The sequence below is a fragment of the Crotalus tigris genome, unplaced genomic scaffold (assembly GCF_016545835.1).
Source record: "Crotalus tigris isolate CLP2741 ecotype Arizona unplaced genomic scaffold, ASM1654583v1 scf7180000018829.1913635, whole genome shotgun sequence".
NCBI lineage: Eukaryota > Metazoa > Chordata > Lepidosauria > Squamata > Viperidae > Crotalus > Crotalus tigris.
The window spans coordinates 585,219-606,652 of NW_024097219.1; the positions used below are offsets into that span (position 1 = coordinate 585,219).

At 37.6% G+C, this 21,434-nt stretch overlaps 1 protein-coding gene across 6 annotated transcripts in view; it reads left to right on the forward strand.

Annotated features, from left to right (window-relative positions):
• The first annotated feature begins 2,599 nt into the window (after positions 1-2,599).
• Positions 2,600-21,434, forward strand: part of LOC120314060 (glutamate dehydrogenase, mitochondrial-like) — a 28,740-nt gene continuing 9,905 nt past the window's right edge. For 5 of the 6 annotated variants that reach the window (XM_039356728.1, XM_039356732.1, XM_039356731.1 and 2 more), the window contains exons 1-6: positions 2,600-3,166; positions 5,096-5,176; positions 10,388-10,443; positions 11,586-11,649; positions 13,156-13,250; positions 13,490-13,669. In XM_039356728.1, the coding sequence (XP_039212662.1) occupies positions 2,680-3,166; positions 5,096-5,176; positions 10,388-10,443; positions 11,586-11,649; positions 13,156-13,250; positions 13,490-13,669 (963 nt within the window). In that variant the 5' untranslated portion in view covers positions 2,600-2,679. The remainder of the gene's footprint in view (positions 3,167-5,095; positions 5,177-10,387; positions 10,444-11,585; positions 11,650-13,155; positions 13,251-13,489; positions 13,670-21,434) is intronic. The other variant, XM_039356733.1, reaches the window with a different exon arrangement.

Here is a 21,434-nt window from a genome sequence, read left to right on the forward strand (position 1 = left end):
ACATATCCCATACCACACTCCAGACTTGATAAGAGAGATAAAAAAAAAATCTGGATAGTGGATTGGAGACAGCAGAATAGGAGAGAAAGACCTGGAGAAGATAACAAAATACAAAAACCTGCAAATAGAAATAGAATGACTGTGTCAAAAAAAAAAAAAGCAAAGGTAATACTAATAGTTATAGGCGCCTTGGGTATAATCCTAATACAACTGGAGCACCACTTTAACACCTCTGGCTTGATAAATTCACCTTCAATCAATTGCAAAAGGCAGCTTTACTCAAAACATCTTATATCCTGAAATGATATCTTTAACACTATAAAACATCAATATCTGCCTATCCTGGGTTCTTAGGAAGGACTCAATAGGTAGATAAAAATGCCAAATCCAGTCTGAACAACTGGTTGACTGTGCGATGAACCATAATAATAATCTTTCCTTTTTGAGTTACGTTGTTGCCAGTTCTACTTCTCATAGTTTTCTTCATTATACTGATATCAGGCTACAGATGTTTGCAAAACACTAGGAGAAAGACAAGCTGTGCAACTAATAGACTATAAAGGATGAAGTCTTCGTTGAGAATAGAATGCCTTGCAGAGCGGATGGATTGTGTAACAAACAAAGCTTGTATTAATACTGCTGAAAGCTGTTCATCCATCAAGAAATTGATGGACATAAACACCCACTGTAAGCACTGAACTTGCAAATGGGGAAAAGTGCTTTGTCCATCTACTTGGAAAGACCAACACTGTCAAAGACTGCATTCATGCTCATGTATCTGAATAAACATAAGAAATTAGTGTTTAAATTTGCAATTAGTACATACAATTTAGTGTTTAAGTAGTTTTGAATTTTTTAACTTCAGGAAGGCACTGTAAATCTTACTTTTCACATAGCTTGCATCTAATTGATGAATATTGAGTGACCTATTCTTTTTTTATAATGGTTTTGTAATATAAAAAGGATGATTTCCATGGGTTGCCTTATGATAATGTTATTTAAAGTCTTCTGAATAGATGATATAAAGTTGATTTCAATAAATAAAATTAAAACTTACCAAGCTAGCAGTTTTATTATATGATACACCACTGAAATAATATATTAAGCCATATTTTTTAAAAAAGAATGAAACTGCAGTAATGAATATATAAGACTGTGAAGAAATGAATGTTCTATTAATTAACTCTTAGGATCATGCAAAAGGAAAGGTTTCACACACACACAAAAAAAAACTCCAGGAAAATTCGATTCACAAGGGCAAAGTGACAAGCTGGTATCTTTAGGATCAATCGACCTGGAAAGATTCTGAAAAAAGTTTCAGTGCTATATGTTCTCAAAGATGGGCAGAATAAGTAGGAGTGTGAACAAAACCAGCTCTAGCAATATTCTAGCTTGCCTAGGAATTTAAGCACATGTTCAATTTTCAGCTCCAGTTTTGAGATTTCCATCATTGATCTTCATTTCTGATTTTACCTGACTGTTCTTGATTTCTTCTTAGCGAGTCCCCTGCCCTCATTTCTCTTTTTTAAAGATGTTTTTTATTGTTTCAAATTATATAAAATATTCCAGGCACAGTTTGGACTGAAAGCGTGCAAATTATAATACACTATCACTGGCTTCACACATACTAAACCATGATTTGTTTCATATGGCAAAATTACCTGAGTTAATATATCAGGCTAAACTATAAATAGCTGATAAACCATAATGACTTAGTTCACATAAACTGGAATTTGATATTTAAATATTTTGATACAAATGACATATTTCATATCATTTGTGTAATGACATTATACATGGTACAAATCATCAAAAATAAGCCAAACTTAACGCAAGGCTATGTTTTTAGTTATCTCAGTACAGACTGCAACATGTCCAATATTTAGAGATGTTACTGGATATATACGTTACTCACTGGATTCAATGACTGAAAAATAGGGCTCCATTAAACGTATCTAATAAAATTGTAATAGTTGGAAGTAAACAAGACTAAGAAATAGCTCATTATGAAAGTAAAGCAGAAAATGAAAAATGTAAGTTAAATATATACTATCTTTATGCTATTCTGTTGGGGTAAGCAACCTAATGCAAATCATAAAATTATAAGAAACAACATACAAAAGAAAATAAGAGGAAAAAATACAGCTAGATTTAATTTATTCCAACACTATTCATATCTGCCTATTGCACATCTTTTTACATCTACATCCTGGGTTCCACAACATCCACATATCGTGATAACTTTGCAATTTGTTTTTACTTTCTCAGCTCTTTCTTTTTGAAGATATCTCATCCACATCATCCATCACAACTTTTTCTTTCGCTTTTTTTTTAATGCTAGCTGGGGAATGCTAAGAGTTGAAGTCCACCTATCTTAAATATGCCAAGTTTAAAGACCGCCGCGCTAGGTCCAGTCTCTACCACCTTCTACTCCCCATTAGGCATGGTTTACATTCTTCCGGCTGTCTTGCTTTTAACCCCACAACCGAGGCCCTTTTTTCCCGCCCTTTTTTCCCATTGGATGGTCTCCTGTCCAATCAAAATTTCCCCATTCGACATTCCCTATTCAATTTAGGTCGTTGCTTCGCCTCACCTTTTGTTCTGCGTGACAGAGCTGACTAAAATTTGACCTTGTTCTGCCTCATAAAAAAGGCGGTGCCCTCCGTTCTCACGTGTCCAATGCGGTGGTTGCTGAAGGCGTGGGGTCGGCTGCGAGAAACTGCCTTTGGGCGGGATTATTCGTGGCAGCCCCCAGGGGGGCTCCGGCGTTCGCCAGGGCTTCAGAAGTACCAGGCCTTGTTTCCATGGGAACAAGAACCATCCGTAGGGGGCGGGGACGTTCTAGGCAGAAGTCGCGGGAAAGCGCTCGTGCCCGGCCGGTGGAAGCACGCAAAGGGGGCTGAGGGAGAACCCAGCTTTCTGGGCATAGTCGAAAACTACTGCGACCGAGCGGAGCGTGTGATTGAAAAGGAACTCGTGAAGCGGCTTCGCACTCCCAAGGACGAGAATGAACGAGTGCTGCGGGTTCGCGGGGTCCTCGACGCAATCCGGTGCTGCGGCCACGTCCTGGAGGTGGCCTTCCCGGTTCGTAGAGACAGTGGCTGTTTGGAGGTGATCAAGGGCTGTCGTGCCCAACACAGCCAGCACCGTTTGCCCTGCAAAGGAGGTGAGCCTGAAGAGCACCTCCTGTATCGTAAATTTAAGCAATAAATTTAAGCAATAAATAACTTCGATAAAAACGAAGTTAATTGTATTTTCACAGCAAATGTAGATATTCTAAAGTAGTAACTGGCCTTGAAGATATTCAAACGTATTTAAATATATATAGAATTGCAGTTATTGGTTGTGTTGGCTAGACTTAGCTCTGATTGACTGAACTGTGGTTTGCATATTGGTCTATATGATATTCTACACAAGATAATTATGGATTCACACAATAAATTTAAAATATAATGGACTAGTTTATGGTTCATTCTTATGCAAATCTATGCATAGAATTAGATGCGTTAAAAGTTACTTAAGTTGTCTGCTTGAGCAGATGAAAGACTTCAAATACAAATTGCAAAATAAATTGGTGTTTAATATATTAATTGATTACATCTTTAGAATTTGTTAAAAGTAAACATAGCCATCTGGAAAAACCAAACAAAAACAGATTAATATCTGACAATCTGTACCACGTGACTACCAGTAGTGAACCTGTGTTTTATGGAAAGAAGGAAAAAGGTTTATAAACACATGTTGGAAATAGTTGCAAAATGAGACAGAAGTAGATATCTGGCTATTTTAAGATCTGTCAAGTTGTAGTTACCAATCCCTGCTGTTTAAGGAAGCCTAGTTTTCAGAGTTATTAAGCAGTATGTAAACTGCTTGCTTTCTAACAAAATAAATCTGATAGATGTGGGTTGTAAAAATCCAGATTATCTCCAACTAAGGTTTTATCTATCATTTGGTAAACAGCCAAGAAAAGGTTGACTAACTTTTTACTATAGTCTAGTGGTCCAGATTTTTGCAATTGAAATCTGATAGGTCTAAAAACAAACAATAGTTTTTTTTTCTAGTATTAAAAATAGAACTCCTTTGAAAAATGGCTTGCTGCTTTCCGTTCATTAATGCTGCCATCTAGTTTAATAAAATGGTACTGCTATCTGCTCAACTGATTTTTTTTCTTTTTTAATCATTAGTAATAATGTTCAATTTTTAGTGAATATTGATGATGATGATGATGATGGAAGAGACCTTAGAGGTCTTCTAGTTTAACCCCCTGCTTAGGCAGGAAACCCTATACCATTTCATACAAATGATTGTCCAGTCTCTTCTTAAAAATTTCCAGTGTTGGAACTTTACAACTTCTGGAGGCAGGTTGTTCCATTGATTAATTGTTCTGTCAGGAAATTTCTCCTTAGTTAGTTCTAGGTTGCTTCTCTCTTTGATTAGTTTCCATCAAAGAGATGGAAGAGTATTAAAGAGTATTAACTAGAAGGTTTTTTTAAACACTAATATTAGAAATAGATTTTTTAAAAATACAGTCCTAAAATTATGAATTGTTTTAGAAAAGTTGACAGTTATTTTTTTAAAATGTAAACATTTGGAAGTAATGGAAAATCGTTAAGTATTTTGGAGGAAATTGGAAAATACATAACATTGTCTTTCCTACTGGTCTTGGTCTAAAGCAATGACAAATACACCCAATCATAGGTTGGCTTGTAAAGTGTTTATCATAATGTGAATATACTTTTCACAAGTGGCTAATTGTTGTTACTAAAGATATCAAGGTATAATTCAAGCTGAGTAGTTCATCTTCCCTCTTTTTCCCAATTATCTACCAGTATGTAACTTTTCCTCTCATCAACAAAATGTGGAAATTAAGAAACAAAATGTATCAGGCTAACACAACTCTAGACAGGAAATTTTGTGTGACTGAGGCTAGTGCAAATAAAGGATCTATGTAAAAGCCTTATAAAAGAGTCTTTGATACATATTGTGTAGCTTTCTCAAACACTTATTACCAGAGTTCACAAAAATAGTAAAGTGTGTTTGCAATGGATATATATGTTCAATATACATTGATATATATTTATTTCTCTTTCTCCAGGGATTCGATATAGCAAATCAGTTGGTGCTGATGAAGTAAAAGCTTTGGCTGCTTTGATGACATACAAGTGTGCAGTAGTAGGTATGTTAGCGCTGTATGAGTAAATTTCAAGAATAGGCAGAACAGACTTGGAAGTCAGTACGTTGAAAATTTCCTAATGATGAGATTCACATAAATTATTGTGTATACTACTATTTTCTGCCTTCAAAAAATGCATTCCATCCTCAAAAGACAGTTATTTAATCTAACTAGATAATAAGATTCTTCACAGAAGTGGCAAGCCAGCCAGGGAGGCCATGGGTCCTTTGGATGAAGGAGTCAAAGAAAATGCTAAAAGAAGAAAAGTAAATTGTAGAGAAGCTGAATGTTTATGGAGATTCTCAATCATTCAGGTCATGGTTGTCCCAAAAATACTTTTTCCAAAAGGCAACTAGATGTTCTTGTTTTGTTCTTTTTCTTTGAAAACATTTAACTTCACATCCAAGAAGCTTCTTCAATTTCTTCAGTTCATTACTGAGGAACCTCTTGCATAAGAAGCAAAATGTTTTCAAAGAAAAAAAAACAAGGATATCTAGTTGTCTTTTGGAAAAAGCACTTTTGAGATAGAGAAGCTGAAGAAATTTTTTACTTTCATCTTCACAGGAAAAAGTTGGGCAGTTCCCTGAGCCTGAGCTCCTGTTCTGTTTTAGCTATACAGAGATAATAAAAGAAGCAATATGCTAGGCCAGGCATGTCAAACTCGCAACGTTACATGATGTTGCGCAATGTATCTGGCCGGTTTTGCCATTGCTGGCAATGGGGTGGGCGCGGCTTCCACATGATGCGTCCGGACCATGGGCCGGCAGTTTGACACCCCTGTGCTAGGCCATACTGACAGGTTGACCATCAACAAATTACTGAACCCTGATGACATTCACCCAAGAGTTGAGCTTAAAGTTGAGATTGTAGATCTAACTAAAACATGTAGCCTATATATACTTGTCCTCTATAGTTGAGGATTGGCCAACGTAACTCAATTTTTAGGAAGAGCTTGCAGGGAAATCCAGGAAATTATAGGTCTATAGCTTAACATTTCCAGGAAGATAGTGAAAACTGCTATTACTGGTAGATAAAATGATCATTTGGAGAGGCCTTGCTCAGGGATACTCAACATGCTTCCCTAAAGGAAAGTCCTGTTTAAATGATCTACTATTAGTTTTTTGAGGGTGTTAACAAACACATATAAGGGTAACCCAACTATGGAGCAACATTTAACTGATTATGGATCTCAGAATAATTAAGTAGAGTCAAATCTGGGTGAAAAACTACCAAAAAGTTCCAGAGCTGTAGTTTATATTAATGAAAAAAAAAAAACCTGGAAGAAAGCAGAAATAAATCACTTCCATACTGCTGCAGTGAAACTACACAAATATGATCATGATGTTGCTAGGAGTTGTAACTTAAAGAAGATGTCATATTTTTAAATAAAATATATATATGAATAGAATTTAAGTAAAATATACAGAGATTTTTTTTATTAAATAATAGTTGAATATCAGGTATTCTACTGGTCTGGTGAAAAAAACTGAGAATAGAAAATAAAATAAAAAGTTTGCTGTATCTGCATAATTGAGATGCCATATTTGAGTTGGGATAATATAATGTAATGATTGAGTTAATACATTGTATTAGGTTGACTATTTTGAGGTTCACTGTGTTATATGAATTGAGTCAGTATACAGGTAGGTCTCAACTTAAGACCAGTTGCTTAGAGATCATTCAAATTTGTGACAGATGCCCCATATAGTACTTACAACCCAGTTTTGAAGTTACGACAGCTGCACACGCACATAGACAAACACACACACACACCGCAGTCACATAATTGCATTTCGAGCACTTAGCAACTGGCTCACCTTTACTGCTTTTTGCAGTGTCCTGTAAACATAATCACAATTTTTAACTTTTTTTGTGTGTGTTTATAGTATTTACTTCTGGTTTCCTGCCAAAAATGCCCATTAAGTATAATAAATTCACTTAACAATCACCATGTTTGATTAATGATCACTGCAAAATATATCATAAATTTGGGTCCACTCACGTAGTGATCTATTTAACAATTGCAATCATTTACACTCATAATTCCAGATTCATTTACAGTTGTGAGTTGAGATCTAATTATAGATGGCTTATGTTTCATTGATGTGTAAAAATCCAGATTATTCAATAATCTGGTAAACTATGTTCTACGTAGTTTATAATGCAGATATAGCCTAAGATATCTTCTTCAGCATTATCAGTGCTGTGTTTAGTTGCTCATTTTGTTCAATTTACTTAGCGTTATCTATTCTGAAAGCAACAGACCTTTAAAAGTTTTTTTCAGTATTTGCCACTGTAGCGGAGTTGGGGTGAGAATGGGGCCAGCTGAGAGGCTTTGCAGGAGCCCTGCCGATTAGACAGGAAGATGAGGAGCTCCGGCAGCTGCCATGAGTCTGGCGGCAGGGCGGGGCTCGGAGGAGGAAAGAGAAAAAAGGAAGCCGATAGAAGGGGAAGAGAGAAGGCTTGGTGGAGCTTGCCATTCTGAACCAGCTGATCGAAGAGAGAGTAAGAAGCTGGTGTTTTTGCTTTTGCTTTTTTTGCTTTGTTACAGGCAAGCCGGATGAAAGGGGAAGGGATAGAGAGAGTGAGAGTAGTTGCTGGAGCTGTTTGCTTGAAGCAGGCCAGGCAGGGAGGGATAGAGGGTGAGAGTAGTTGCTGGAGCCGTTTGCTGGAAGCAGGAGAGAGAGAGAGGGAGAGGGAGGGAGGGGTGGGAAAAGGTGAAGTTTTATTGTTTCTTTCTCTTTTGTTGCGGGCAGGCCAGAGGGAGAGAGAGTAGTTTGGGGAGTTTAAATTCCTTTCCCTCATTGGAGTAAGTTAGGCAGAGGGAGAGTTAGGGAAGAGTTTGATATATGTCTTTTAGTGGGAGGTAAGGGATTTTTTTTCTTTATAGGATCAGCTGGGGGAGATAAAAAGGGATTACATGGAGTGACATCAGATAGGGGCAAGAAGAACGGACAAGGGAGGCCTCTGCCAGTGCCAGGGATTGGTTGCCATCGTTCTAGGCAAGTTGTTGTCATCAAAGATGGATTAACATCGTCCTGGGCAAGTTTTTGCCACCAGAGACTGGCTGCCATTTTTTAGGCAAGTTGCTGTCACTAGAGATGAACCGCCATTGTTCTGGGCAAGTTGTTGCCACCAGAGATTGGCTACCATTGTTGTAGGCAAGTTGCTGTCACCAGAGACTGACCGCCATCGTTCTAGGCAAGTTGCTGTCACCAGAGGCTGATTAACATCGTTCTGGGCAAGTTGTTGTCATTAGAGATTGACTACCATCTTCCCTGTAAGTTCTTATTGCCTGAGATCAACCACCATCATCCCAAGTGAGTCACTGTCGAGATAGAGTGACCATCACTGCCCCATGTGCGTAGCTACCAATCGTGACTGAATACCACCGTGTTACGTGGCCTGTTAGGCACAACTCCCCCAGATCCACTTCTGTCTTTCCCTTGGCCTAGCCACGCCTTGCTGGCCCTCCGTCCAGCCACTCAGGCCAGAACCTCCCGCCAGCTCATCAGGCTTCTTATGTTCATGCACTCGGCTGTCCCCTCCGGGCTTCCGTAGGTTCGCCCAGACGTCAGCAGCCTCCTCTCACCCACTGGAGGCCTCCGGCGGTTCTTGGCAGCGAGCGGCGGCTTTTCCCGATGCTCAACTGCCGCACTGATGGCTGTAGCCTCCTCCCACCTCCGGCATTGCTTGGCGGCGACCGGCTGGCTCCTGACACTCAGCTGCTATGGATGACGTCGGGCCTTTCCCCCCCGGCCACCGGCGAAGCTCTGTGGCCAGCCTGGAGACAGTAGGTGTCCGGCGTGGAACTGGAGGAGGAGGGGGAGGGCTGTTCCCACCATCCAGCTGGCCCGTTCCGGCGGCTGGCTCGGCTCTGGGGATCGGCCGGCGTCAGGGCGGCGGCTGGCTGCTGCGGTCCGTGCTCCGGTTCACCCTCCCCCGCTGGTGAATGGCAAGCCCCGTGGGGATTGACAGCACCAACATGAGAGACCTCTTTGGGCTGGTGGCCACTTGGAGGGGAGGTCGGGAAGGCATGGACTCAAGTGGTCCCTACAGGGATGGTGCTATACCACTTTTATTTGAAAATGCCAGATGTTGAACCAAAAATGTTCTTAATTCAAATCATACTCTCTATCACCATGCAATACCCCCTCCCCAACCCCAAAATTATTTAATAAATAAATTCTGAAATGTGGATGGTATGTTTTCAGAGTTACCACTGTATTTAAGCAAGTTAGGAAATGGGCATTGCTTCTATTGATCATGCTACATCGTCATTAGGAAGAATCTTGGTAGCCAGTGTTGGGTCATGAAATACCAATTAAATCAAGAGGCTTGAAATTTAAAGAGAACACGTGTATTGCTTCACTGTATTGATATAGTATACTGAGCAAGAAAATCAGTAAATCTGTATTTTAATTCTTGCTCACTGGATTTTATCTGAGGTTTCTGATTTATTGTGTTGTTTGCATTCTAAACGTTCACCATTTTGGATACCTTTAGCCTAGTTTATCTTGGATTTCTTGTAAGTTATAGTGTTCTTGATGATCATCACTTAGGGTTCAAAATACATTTTTATCAGCTTTTATTGTGAATATAATCTTTGTTTGACTTTAGAGAAAAGTTAAATTGACATCTCAAATTAAGTATTTGTGTAAAAAAGTCTTTTGAATAAGCCAAATGTTTAAACAAAACACTATATCATAAACTATGATTTACAAACTAAAGATCAGGATTACATATAACAAAATCAAGCCATTCACCTTATGGCTTTGTATAAACCAAGACTGTATGTGTATCCATTGAGACAAAAGAGTTTAACAATGTTGTGATGTGACAGAATTGGTAGATTTTACAATTGACATTTGCTCTTGGTTTTCACTGTAAAGTAGATACAATGCTGATTTCTTCTTCTCTTATTCCTGATTTTTCTCCTAGTTTTAGAAATACCTTTGCTTAATTTACAAAAGAGCCCATATATTTTCTAAGCAACAGAGCTGTCATTCTTTGGTAGGCTTTTTATGATATATTCATCATGAATGTATTTTAACATGTTGTTTTTACTTGCTATTTTCCAAGTAAAGGAAAACTTTGAATTATAAGGCAATACTCTCTCAACAGTTCTTAAAAGTTGCTCTCCTGTTACATTTCTGTGGCTGGATAAGGAATAACAATATAAGATGCTAATTTATTGGTAATGGTGTATTTCAGATGTTCCTTTTGGTGGGTCAAAGGCTGGCGTGACTATTGAGCCAAGGAATTATTCAGTAAGTATAGGTTCTTCCCCTGGAATGAAAAGAACAGGACATGATGACATGCTCATTTAAAAAAAAAAAAACTAGATAACTTTATTAAGAATTACTAGTAGAAAGAATAACAACTTATAATACTACAAAAATATAGAGCTATGAAAAGAAAAAGACAAAAAAGGAAAAAAAGAAGCAAGTCACGCCTTCATCCCAGCAATTAAAAACAATTTCAATAGCTTATCACCAACTCTTTAATACAATATATTTTATCTTCACCCCATGACTTATCTCTTAACTAGAAAACAAAATTCAAAAGCCTTGTCATTCATTCTTTGTTAGTAAAAGTCCAGAAAGGGAAACCAGTTATATCTAATTTTTTATTTCAACCTTAAACAAATAAAGCTTAACTGAGTTTTGTGTCCTTAAAAGTCTGCTTCATGAATATGAGTTTGATGGTCTCTGTCTCTCTCTGCAAAGGCAGAGGAGGCTGGGAGCCACAGGGGAAGGCTCAAAGAGCCGCATGCGGCTCCGGAGCCGCAGGTTGCCGACCTGTGACCTAGGATGATGACTGTTGGGAGGTTAGTGCAACCCTATCCAGCACCAAAGATGGTGAAGTTTTGGAACCAGTGGGCCCCACTACCCAAAGCCACTCAATCTTAGCAGGGTTTAACTGAAACCTGTTGTTCCCCATCCAGACCCTCTTGGCCTCCAGACACTGGGATAAGATATTTGTGGCATCACATAAATCTCCAGGGTTACAGATATATGATTACCTCATTCCATGGTAATGAATAAGCATCTTGGAGAAAATACTAAACCCTGTGGCACCCCACATAGTAGGGGCCAATAGTGGAACCTCTCCTAATCAATATCAACTGGAAGGGACCCTGAAGGAAAGAGGCAAACCAACACAATAGTGTGCTCCTTATCCGCCTCGAATCCTTCGAGCTGGATTTATACTTTTACAGTATGTAAAAGGAATTTTAAAAGAATTACCTGTTAAGGCAAAGTACTGATGCTGAAAGATTTTTGTCTTGTCAGGGTGCAGTTTATTCCTGAAAAAAATGTAATGTAGATGTCATAGGTTTTTGTTACAATTACCCTTTTGGCATCTCTGATAGAGCCTATAATAATAACTGAATATTGATATTCTTACACAGGAAAATGAACTGGAGCAAATAACAAAAAAGTTCACATTGGAATTGGCCAAGAAAGGTTTTATAGGTGAGTTCATTTTTGTAAAAAAAGTGATTGTTTCACAGGCTGCCCAAATATAAGAGGTTAAGAGATCATCCTCCAATCTGTTGTCCTCTTATTATGTTGAATGACAGGACCCAGCACCCTCTGACTGAGTTTCACATACTTATAAAAGCCTGAGCTAGAATAATGCCTGCCATCTCTTATGGATATCTGGCAACCAGATTGGTTTGAATTGACATTAAAATCTGAGAATTGTATTCTTTAATTAGCACTGTCATCACATAATTTTGACAAGGATAGAAAAAGAATCAAATTTTGCAGAATTCTACTCCTTGTTAATATCCATTTTTCATTATTAAAGAAAATCCAGTATTTTTCAGCATTGTTGCCTAATTTAAAGAGCCTTAACCAAGATGCTCTCAAGAGCAACCTAGAAGTGAACATGCTCGTCTCCCACTCGAAAGTTGAGAGTTCAATCATAGCAGTGGCAGAGGTTTCTCTATCAGGGAGCAAAGAAAATACCTGCTGTGAACTCTGCCTAGTCATAAGGAAGGGCATCCGACCAGTAAATGCTCAACTCCACTCAGTTGCCCTGACTCCATCCCGAATAAAGGGATTACAGGACCGTAAAAAGAAAAAACTAAAATTCCCTCAGCTCCTTCCCTTAATCTAGTGGCTTTATCGCTCAGTTTTGTTGATCATCTTATCCTTAAACATTTGCAGAGGTTAACATGAAAATATATGCATATCTTGTTTTTAAAGGGGTCTATTTTTCCAGCCATTCAACCTTTTTTTTCCTACTTACTATTTTTTTTCTCCTTTCTATTCTGGTGGTTCCATAATGATTATCACAGTGATGAACATATCTAGAGTGATTATTTTTTAATAAAAAGTTTTGCTACTACGGCATTTCTAGGTCTTAGGTTTTGGGATCAAGATCTGTGCCTACTAGTTCTGATTTATTGCAGTACTGCATTGCTTAAATAACTAAACATATAAATTTCAGCACTGTTTGAAATATTTACTGAACAAAGTAGAAATGTGACTTAATAAGATTTTAGTGAGCGAAGGATGGACTTTTAAGTATTCTATTTATCTCTAATTCTTCTCAGTTAAGAAGAGCACGTATGCAATCCTATAGTCTTTTGCCTAGAAATATATTCATTTGAACTGAATGGGACTTCTGACACGTTCATTTCTTTAGATTTATGCAGATAATAAATTTAGACTATTTTATACAAAATTTGTTAGTCCATTTCATATGTTCAGTTCTCATTTTCCAACCTTTATTAAAAAGAATAAAGCTGCATCCATTATTTACTAAACACAATACTATAGTGTTAAATAAACATACATAGGGTTGCATAGAAAATGTCTAAATTAAACAAATGTTCAGTTTTATACATGTGTTTGTACACACACACACACATATGCATTATTAATTGATTGATATATTCTGGCAACATTTGTGATTTGTGGTAGAAGAGACCAGTCAAAAATTGACTGTTCTAATGTTTTTAATATGAGCAGGCCCTGGAATTGATGTAGCTGCCCCTGATATAAACACAGGAGAAAGGGAGATGTCCTGGATTGCTGATACATATGCCTGTACACTTGGACACAAGGTAAATTTAATTCTTTAGACAAAAAGCTTGTTGTGCCTGCTTTCTAAATAACCTGACAGCTTGCTTTCTTCTCTGAAGATTTGATTTAAAGGGAAGCTGTATTATGTTTTTTTCAAGTTTGTTTTCTTTTTAAGTGGTAACTACACATATTTCAGGAGAGGACACAGTTCTCAGCTTTCTGGCCTTGGGAAAATATTTAGTTCGTATAGTTATATATTGTTTCATATTGATAATTGCAGGATATCAACTCATATGCCTGTGTAACTGGGAAACCCATAAGTCAGGGAGGAATCCATGGGCGCATGTCAGCCACAGGCCGTGGAATTCTATATGGAATTGAAAACTACATCAACAATGCAACATATATGGATCTTATTGGCCTCAAAACTGGTTTCGCTGGGAAAACATTTGTTTTGCAGGTAAATATAGTATTTAAGTGCTGTGGGATAGATATAATCTCATTCTTACAGGTTACTGTTAACAAGTCCATCCTTACAAATTGGGGCTGCATTTCAAAAGTGGTAACATAGGCAAATTGGACAAATTGAACTGGGATATTTGTAAAAAATTGGATTTTGATATTTTACCTCGCTCCAGATAATTTGTTTATGTATAGCTACATATTATGTACAGTACCATATAGATTATTTATTACGATCACAAGCATTTTTGATGAGATTCATTATATGTGCATACAAAAGCATGCATGTGCATGCACACAGACATAGTGTTACTATCCTAAATTTATCCACTGACAATGTCTTCATTGAAAGTTGTGGACTATCCATCTATAATCTATAGATTATATTCAGAAAAAATATGGGACTATAAAGTTTCATTTATTTTATGAGTAAATTTTATAGTAACTGTTGTAGAGATTTGTTTATATGTCTTAATTTAAGGGGAGTTAAAGGTTAAGTATGATGGTTTTTTTCGTTTTTTTTCTTTTTTCTTTCTTTTTTTTCCTTTTTTTAAATTATTGTTAACCTTCTTATTAATAACCCTGTACTCTGCTCTGGGAAGTGAGGGGGGGAGGGTTGAGGGTGGGTGGGTGGGTGAGTGGGTGGGTAGTGATAATATAGTCATGGCAAATGCTTGGGCATTTCCCCTATGCTGCATTCATGTGTGTGAGAGGGATGAGAGGGGAGGAAGGAGTAGGGAGGAAGTAGGATGGTTAGAGGAGATGGGGAGGGGAAGAGAGTAGGAGGGGAGGAGAGAAAGAGGAGGGAAGTAGGGAAGGTTTAGAGAGGGTGGACGCAGCCTGGGGGGAATGGGCAGGCGGTACCAATGGTTAATTGTATTTTGTATGAATAAATGGAAAATAAAAACTTTTTTAATAAAAAAAAAGAAAGTTGTGGACTAATATTTATCATGCTTATCAGGTGCAGGTTGCTGGATAGAAGCTAGGGCTAAGAGAGAAAATGACTGGCACAAGGATCTGTCTGTCTGTCTATCTATCTATCTATCTATCTATCTATCTATCTATCTATCTATCTATCTATCTATCTATCTACCTACCTACCTACCTACTTAACAGCGAGACTGAGACAAAATGATCTGCTGTGGTGAGAGGGAGGGAAGTGAGGGAGGGAGGAAGGACCTAGGATACTTGAAAGTGGGGAGTGTTGGAGGGATGTGCCAAAGGTTTGGGACATTAACAAACAAGAGTGAGGGATGGAAGGCACTGAGAAGATCTAAGATTAGGCAGACTGATTGAATCTACTGTACAAGTAGTATTCATACTTATTCAGTGATTGAATTTTATGATGGCACTGAATGAGAGATACAACAGGTTTTTATAATTACAACCATCACAGCATCTCTGCAGTCATGTGATTGCAATTTGGGTACTTGGTAACTGGCTTGCAATTCCAATGTTGCAACATCCAATAGTCAAGTAATTGCAATTTGCAATCTTCACTGCCAGCGTCTGACAAGCAAAGTCAACAGGAAAGCTGGCAGAGGTCTCAAATATCAATCATGTAATTCCAGGATGCTGCCACATAAAGATAGCTACTGCGACTGCCAGGACTGCTGTTGTAAGCCAATCCCTTCATCATCTTAGCCACTGTTCTCTGAATTCTTTCTTCAACATTTTTCTTGTACTGTATTGTCAATATTTCAAGTTCAGTCTGATCTTTCAAAGATAAACTAGAAATACTCAATTATTTTCTGATCTCAACTGCAGCACACTGCTGGCTCATATTAAATCTATACTCTGCCTCATGATTGAGTCATATCCCATTTATGTTGTTATCAGGTCCCCAAATCCTTATTGTCTTCCTTGCATATATACTCTTGTGCTCTTGTTTTGGGGCCTGCCATTCTACTGGAGGGAGAGGGAATACTTACTTTCGCTTGGGATAATTTTCGCTTTCTACTTTTCCTCTCCCGCCTCTATCTACTTGAGAAAGCAATGTGTCTCCCTTATCAGGGAGACGGTTACAGAGAAACGATACTGGAGAAGACCTTGAGATGCGCCGACTGTGCCAGTTACCCAAACATCGTTGCCCCCTGTGGATTGGCTGAATTTCAAATGGACATTATGACTCTGGTGGGAGGAGGAATATTGCTGATTTAACTATACTGTTTAAGCGGGATTTTCTCCAGATCCTGCCTTGACTTCCCTACTGTCACTAACCCCTAATAAAAGTTTCCTTTTGAGACAATGCCTGTTTCAAGAGTTCTACTTTCTTGGGTGGTTAGCTGAGGTGGATCCTTACAGTTGTACTTTATAAGAGGAAAGGCTTGTTAGTATGTGATGGCAAAAAACCAAAAGGAGTTTGGTAGGAACTTTGCCAACTAACAAATTTTATTAAGAGGCTGTGGGTTGCAGCTGATTTCATGCATAGAATGGGTAGACTAATGTAGGATGAGGTGAAAGATGATGGAGGGGATGGGGAAGATAGGTTATTTGTATCTGCAGCTCAAAAAAGCTTACACCTTTTAATAAAATCTGTTAATTGGAGAAAGTGCTACTAGACTCCTGCTATTTTGTACCTGTGCATCTGATTCTTTCTACCTAAGTGCACAACCCTTTATTTCTTGTGCTTGAACTACATTTTTGAAAAATAGAGGCCAGAGTTCTAGTTTAATATTAGCCTTTTGAACCTTGAAGCTGTCATCTCAGATGTTAGAGCTTTCTTTAGCTTTGTGTCATCTGTCAATTTGCTGAGAACTTCTATTCTATCCCCTCATCTAGGTTATTTATGAAAATTTTCAAGAACACTGGGGGATTAGGGATAAGCTAGTGAGATATGCTGCCCTGGGAGAAAGAGAGAGAGGTAGTGCATGTCAACTTTGGCTTTTTATCTTTTTCCTCAGACAGCAGTGCTGATGCCTGTAACGTTTTGCCTGCTTGTCGTCTACCTTCCAGCAGAACAGTGTCTACACAGAGTAGCTTCATTTTGTTCTATATATAGATCACAATATCTGAAACACATTTCAGTTGAGCATAGACTATAAAAATACCTGTTCATGGAATCATTCAGAATAGAATGTATTCACACCTCTATTGAATTTCTGTTGAAGTAAATTGTTACCATCTGCTTTAAGCTGCTATAAGCTTCCATATGGCCATATAATTGGCTAGAACAAATTTCTGGCAATTTGCGCAACTCCTATCATAGTGTATCTCAGGTAGAGATAGACTAGTATTATTCTGTAGGCTAACAAGTTTTGGCTTTTAAAATGTCATCAAGGCTTCTCAGATTTCACAGCACAATCTAAGCCAGAAGCTCTACCATGGAACGGGTCCTTTTTATTCTTTCCAATCCACTGGTATGTAAAAAGATTTCAACAGAAGGAGATCAAATTTGGCATGATGGGAGAAGTTAGCAAAAGAAAGATTAAATAGAAAATAGCTAAGATCTGTGTAGAAACTGCAAAAAAATAAAAATAGAAAAAATTCTTCCACCATTTTCCAATGGAAAACAGTTGGTGCTTGGAATCTTGTTTCCATTTTAAATCCCTTCTTTTTCAGATCAGTTTTGTAACTCAGAGTAGAGCTTATGTAGACTACACTACTTCATATTTCTCAATGCACATTTACTCACCATGAGGGGAAAGCAGAAAAACATACATGCACAGGCAGCATGTGTGCACAATCATTTCTGTTTATCCTTGGGGGGGGGGAAGCCTTGTGTGTTTCTGTCCCCCCCCCCCAACTTTACTGCATTACAGAGAAAAAGATATGGACATCTCAAATAGCCATAACTAGTAAAGAAGTTGAAGGACTTCCAAAAGCCATGATCAGCATTCTTCCCATGCCTTTCTTATAATACAACTATATAACATCAGTGCTTTTTTCTAAACAATAAAGGTGCCGGAACTCACATACGTCATACAACCCGCCTTGCCTACCCTACAAGGTTCCATCCCAAAAAGGTGCCGGAACTCAGTTCGGGGTGTTCTATGAGAAAAAAGCCCTGTATAACATTATGGTTAAACTATAAACTAGCTGAATTTGTTGGTAACTTTAATATATTAATTCCAATCTTTTTGTTATAGAGCATAAAATTAGACAATCTTTAAACTATAGTGCTAATCTAGAAATGTAGGACCAAATCAAAAGGTCTGAATGGTATCCAGAATTGCTCACTATGGAAGAAGAAAAAAACAGTGGTGCCTTTTATAATCATATCAGCTAAAGCCTCAGAGAGTAGAACCCATCCTGAAAAGATAATTTTCTTTTCTGCTGTGTTGCTTACTATATTTCACTCCTAATATGATGCAGCTACTGACCAGCAACTAGGGGTCTCATAAAGGACATTCAGAAAGCCTATGCGATATTCCATCAGGATAGTTACATTGTACAGAATAAGCAAAATGCATGTACATTTTTACATTACTTTGGTTATACTTTTTAAATCATTGATGGCTAGAGAACAATCAGCCCACATTGATTGGATTAATTAGTTTGGATTTGGGATGTGTTAGCATTATGAATAGTGGCATCATATGTCTGTTGCTTCCTTTTATATTACTTGAACTTTGGGCCTCACTTGTTTAAGAAAAAGAAGGGTGTGTGTGAGTATTCAGAATGTCTGTTTGATTTGGTGAACATGCTATATCCCTGAAAAAGAAGGCCATGATCTACGAAAATATATAATAAGATTTTTACAGTACCTTCCTGTCTATTCGCCAAAGAGCTTAAATTTTTTCCTGCCTTCCATCCTGCTTCATGCTGACTGTGGGTGTGGTCTTATAAAGTAGGTTAGGCTGAAAGGTGAGTAGCTGATCAAAATATATTCCATAAGTTTCATAATGGCTTTTGTTTTTAACTGGCATTTTCTCAATAGTAGGCCAGCTTTTTAATTAAGGCTCTGTGACCTTGAGGTACTAAATAAGTGTTTGTTTATATTAGAACACAATAAATAGCATATCCTTCAAATGTGTTTAATAGAACCAATGTTTTACTTGGGTTGTACCTTTTTGAGTACCAGTTCTCTTTCAGAGAGAGTTGATATATTTCTTCTAAACTGGCAATTTGCCAATCTCTCTTAGGAAAGAAAAAAAAAAAGTCTCCCAAAGCAATTTTTGCCTTAGGTTGAAAAACTTGGCAAGCAGAGCAAAGCTGAGTTTGTATAAGTAACTTTCTCTAAGTCACCTCTATTGTATTGAGCTTGCTGAGCAATCCCTCAAGAAATGCTTCACTTAGCATAATTAACTTATCAAGAAAACTAAATTTGGAGGGAAAGCCCTCAAATTCTTTGGGAGTCTTTGTGGATTGTTATTCTTCTCCAATTGTCAAAGAAATCAAGGAGGGGCACAAAGAGTTAGTATATAAGCAGTTGGCAAAAGTGGAAGAGTTGAGTTACTGTGAGTTATTTCCCACCTGAATTTTCTTTTTCCATTCTTCATGGTTAAATCTAAATTGGAATTGCTCATATAATGTGATTTAGTCGTTGATATCTTATTGGAAAGTTCTATAGTGAGTGTTATCCTTGTATTTTGCTGTTTTCTATGGATTTTTTAAAGTTCATTGAACAATGGATGTTTTAATGAATGCAAAGTTCATTAAGAAGCTAAATATCCCAACTGATCTAAGCATACATCCTTCCTGTACAGATAAAATAGGGAGGGAAAGACAACAGGGCCTAGTTTTATGATAATGAAAAAAACAAAACCAGATTTTTAACTTTGTTTTTTCTTTAAATAATCAATTCAGCACTTATAGTTAAAGATTTTCTTTAACTAGTAGAAGCCCTCCCACACAAGTCCTACATGCTGCAGTCCTACAAAGAAACAACAGTTTATGTATTTTATTTATTGCTTATCGAATAGATTTTTATTCCACTTTTGTGGTTTGCTATTCCAAGAATTCTGAAGAGTGAACAAACTTTGCTTATGCCTGTTGGCTTTGCTTTTGTTTTTCAGGGTTTCTCTCCACTACTGCAGGGGTCCCCAACTCCCGGGCCATGGACCGGTACCGGGTCGCAGCATGCCAGCAACCGGTCCGCACATAGAAGGAAAGCCCCATCCACAGGATGCAGGCAGCATACAAAACCACACCCTTTCCGGTCCATGGAAAAACCTCTGTCCACGTAACCGGTCCCTGGTGCCCAAAAGGTTGGGGACCTCTGCACTACTGAATTAAAGAACATCCAACTATCTTTCAGTCAGCACAGAATAATGCAGTAAAAAAATAACTGCACCCTATTTCCAGTCCTGTCCTCCTATTAAGTCTGTTGAAAAGTTTTTCCTGATTTCTGAACGTGCTTCTAGTTTATAGACAGGATTGTTAGTTTTCCCCTCTGGCTATGCCACTGTCCATCTTTAATATATCACAAGTAAGCAGGAAAGACATCTACCAATCAGGGCACTACAGAAGATGAATCACATTTTAAAACTCTTATCTTTTCTGAAATGGTTTTCTATTCTCCTCCCATTTTACACACTTGGTATCTCCCAAACTAGATTAATATGAAAGAAAGAAACATAAAGGAAAAAGATCAAAGAGAAAGTACCCTCTGCCATGATGGCACAATTAACTAGGTTTGATAGTTGCTGAGTTCTATTACTTTTGGAGAACCACAGAACTTGTAATATCCAGTTTCAGTAAAGAAACATTTTTAATGAAAGCTAAATAGAATAATAGAAACATATTGCAAAATAAAATGAAAAAATAAAGTATATTTTTAAACCTGTCATGATTGTTAAAAATATAATTATCCTTCAACTTGACTAATTCTGCCTGGATAAATGTCTAATGCATTTATCTAGATAGGGCAATCAATTCTTAAATGCCTGACAAGCAGGGGTTTTTCCTGAAATCTTGCCAAGAAAACTGCAGGGATTTGTCTAGGCAGTCATCAAGAGTCAATGCTGACTTAAAAGCACACATATATGCAAGAAGAGCCAGGTTGGTATAATAATTAAGGCATTAGGCTAGAAATCGGGAGGGGAGGAAAAGCACATTCTTAATTTGCTGATTTTTGTTAAAAATGTAATTATTCTTCAGCTTGACTAATTCTGCCTGGATAAATGAAATAAGTTTGGGAGAGTCACCTCCAAAACTGTAGCATTAAATATATGATTAGGGAAATGAGCCCTCCTTCTTTTGGAAATAGATCAGTCTCACAAGAGGTAAATAAATATTAATGTTTATTTTTAAGAGGAAAGCTAAATATTCATTGTTAATTTTAAGTATTTATATGGAAAACATTTAGTGATGAGTGAATTAAAACAAAATATGAAATTACAGAGAGTAGCTTAGAAGTATCTCCCATAGGAAAATACCGTAAAGGAGTTAAACGGACAACAAAAGCAAAAACCATAAAGAGATTTAAAAAGAAATTAAATCTAGTACAATAAGAAAAAAAAACTAATTTCTCTAGAGAATATATCAGCTTTGGAATAGATATTACCTTTAGACCAATTGCATTACTTAGAAAATCCTGCTTTCAGATTTCAACTTAAGACTGATCTGAGGAGAGATGAGTAAATCCCACTGGCTATCAGAAAATGGGAATAGCGGGCATCTTTGAAAAACAGCTACAGGACTTGGGTTTGGCTAGTCTAAAGAAAAGAAGAAATAGGAGTGACATGATACCAGTATTCCAGTATTTGAGAGACTGCCACAAAGAAGAGGCTATTCAAACTATTCTCCAAAGCATCAGAGAGCGAGACAAAAAACAATGGCTGGAAACTGATCAAAGAGAAAAGCAACCTGAAATTAAGGAG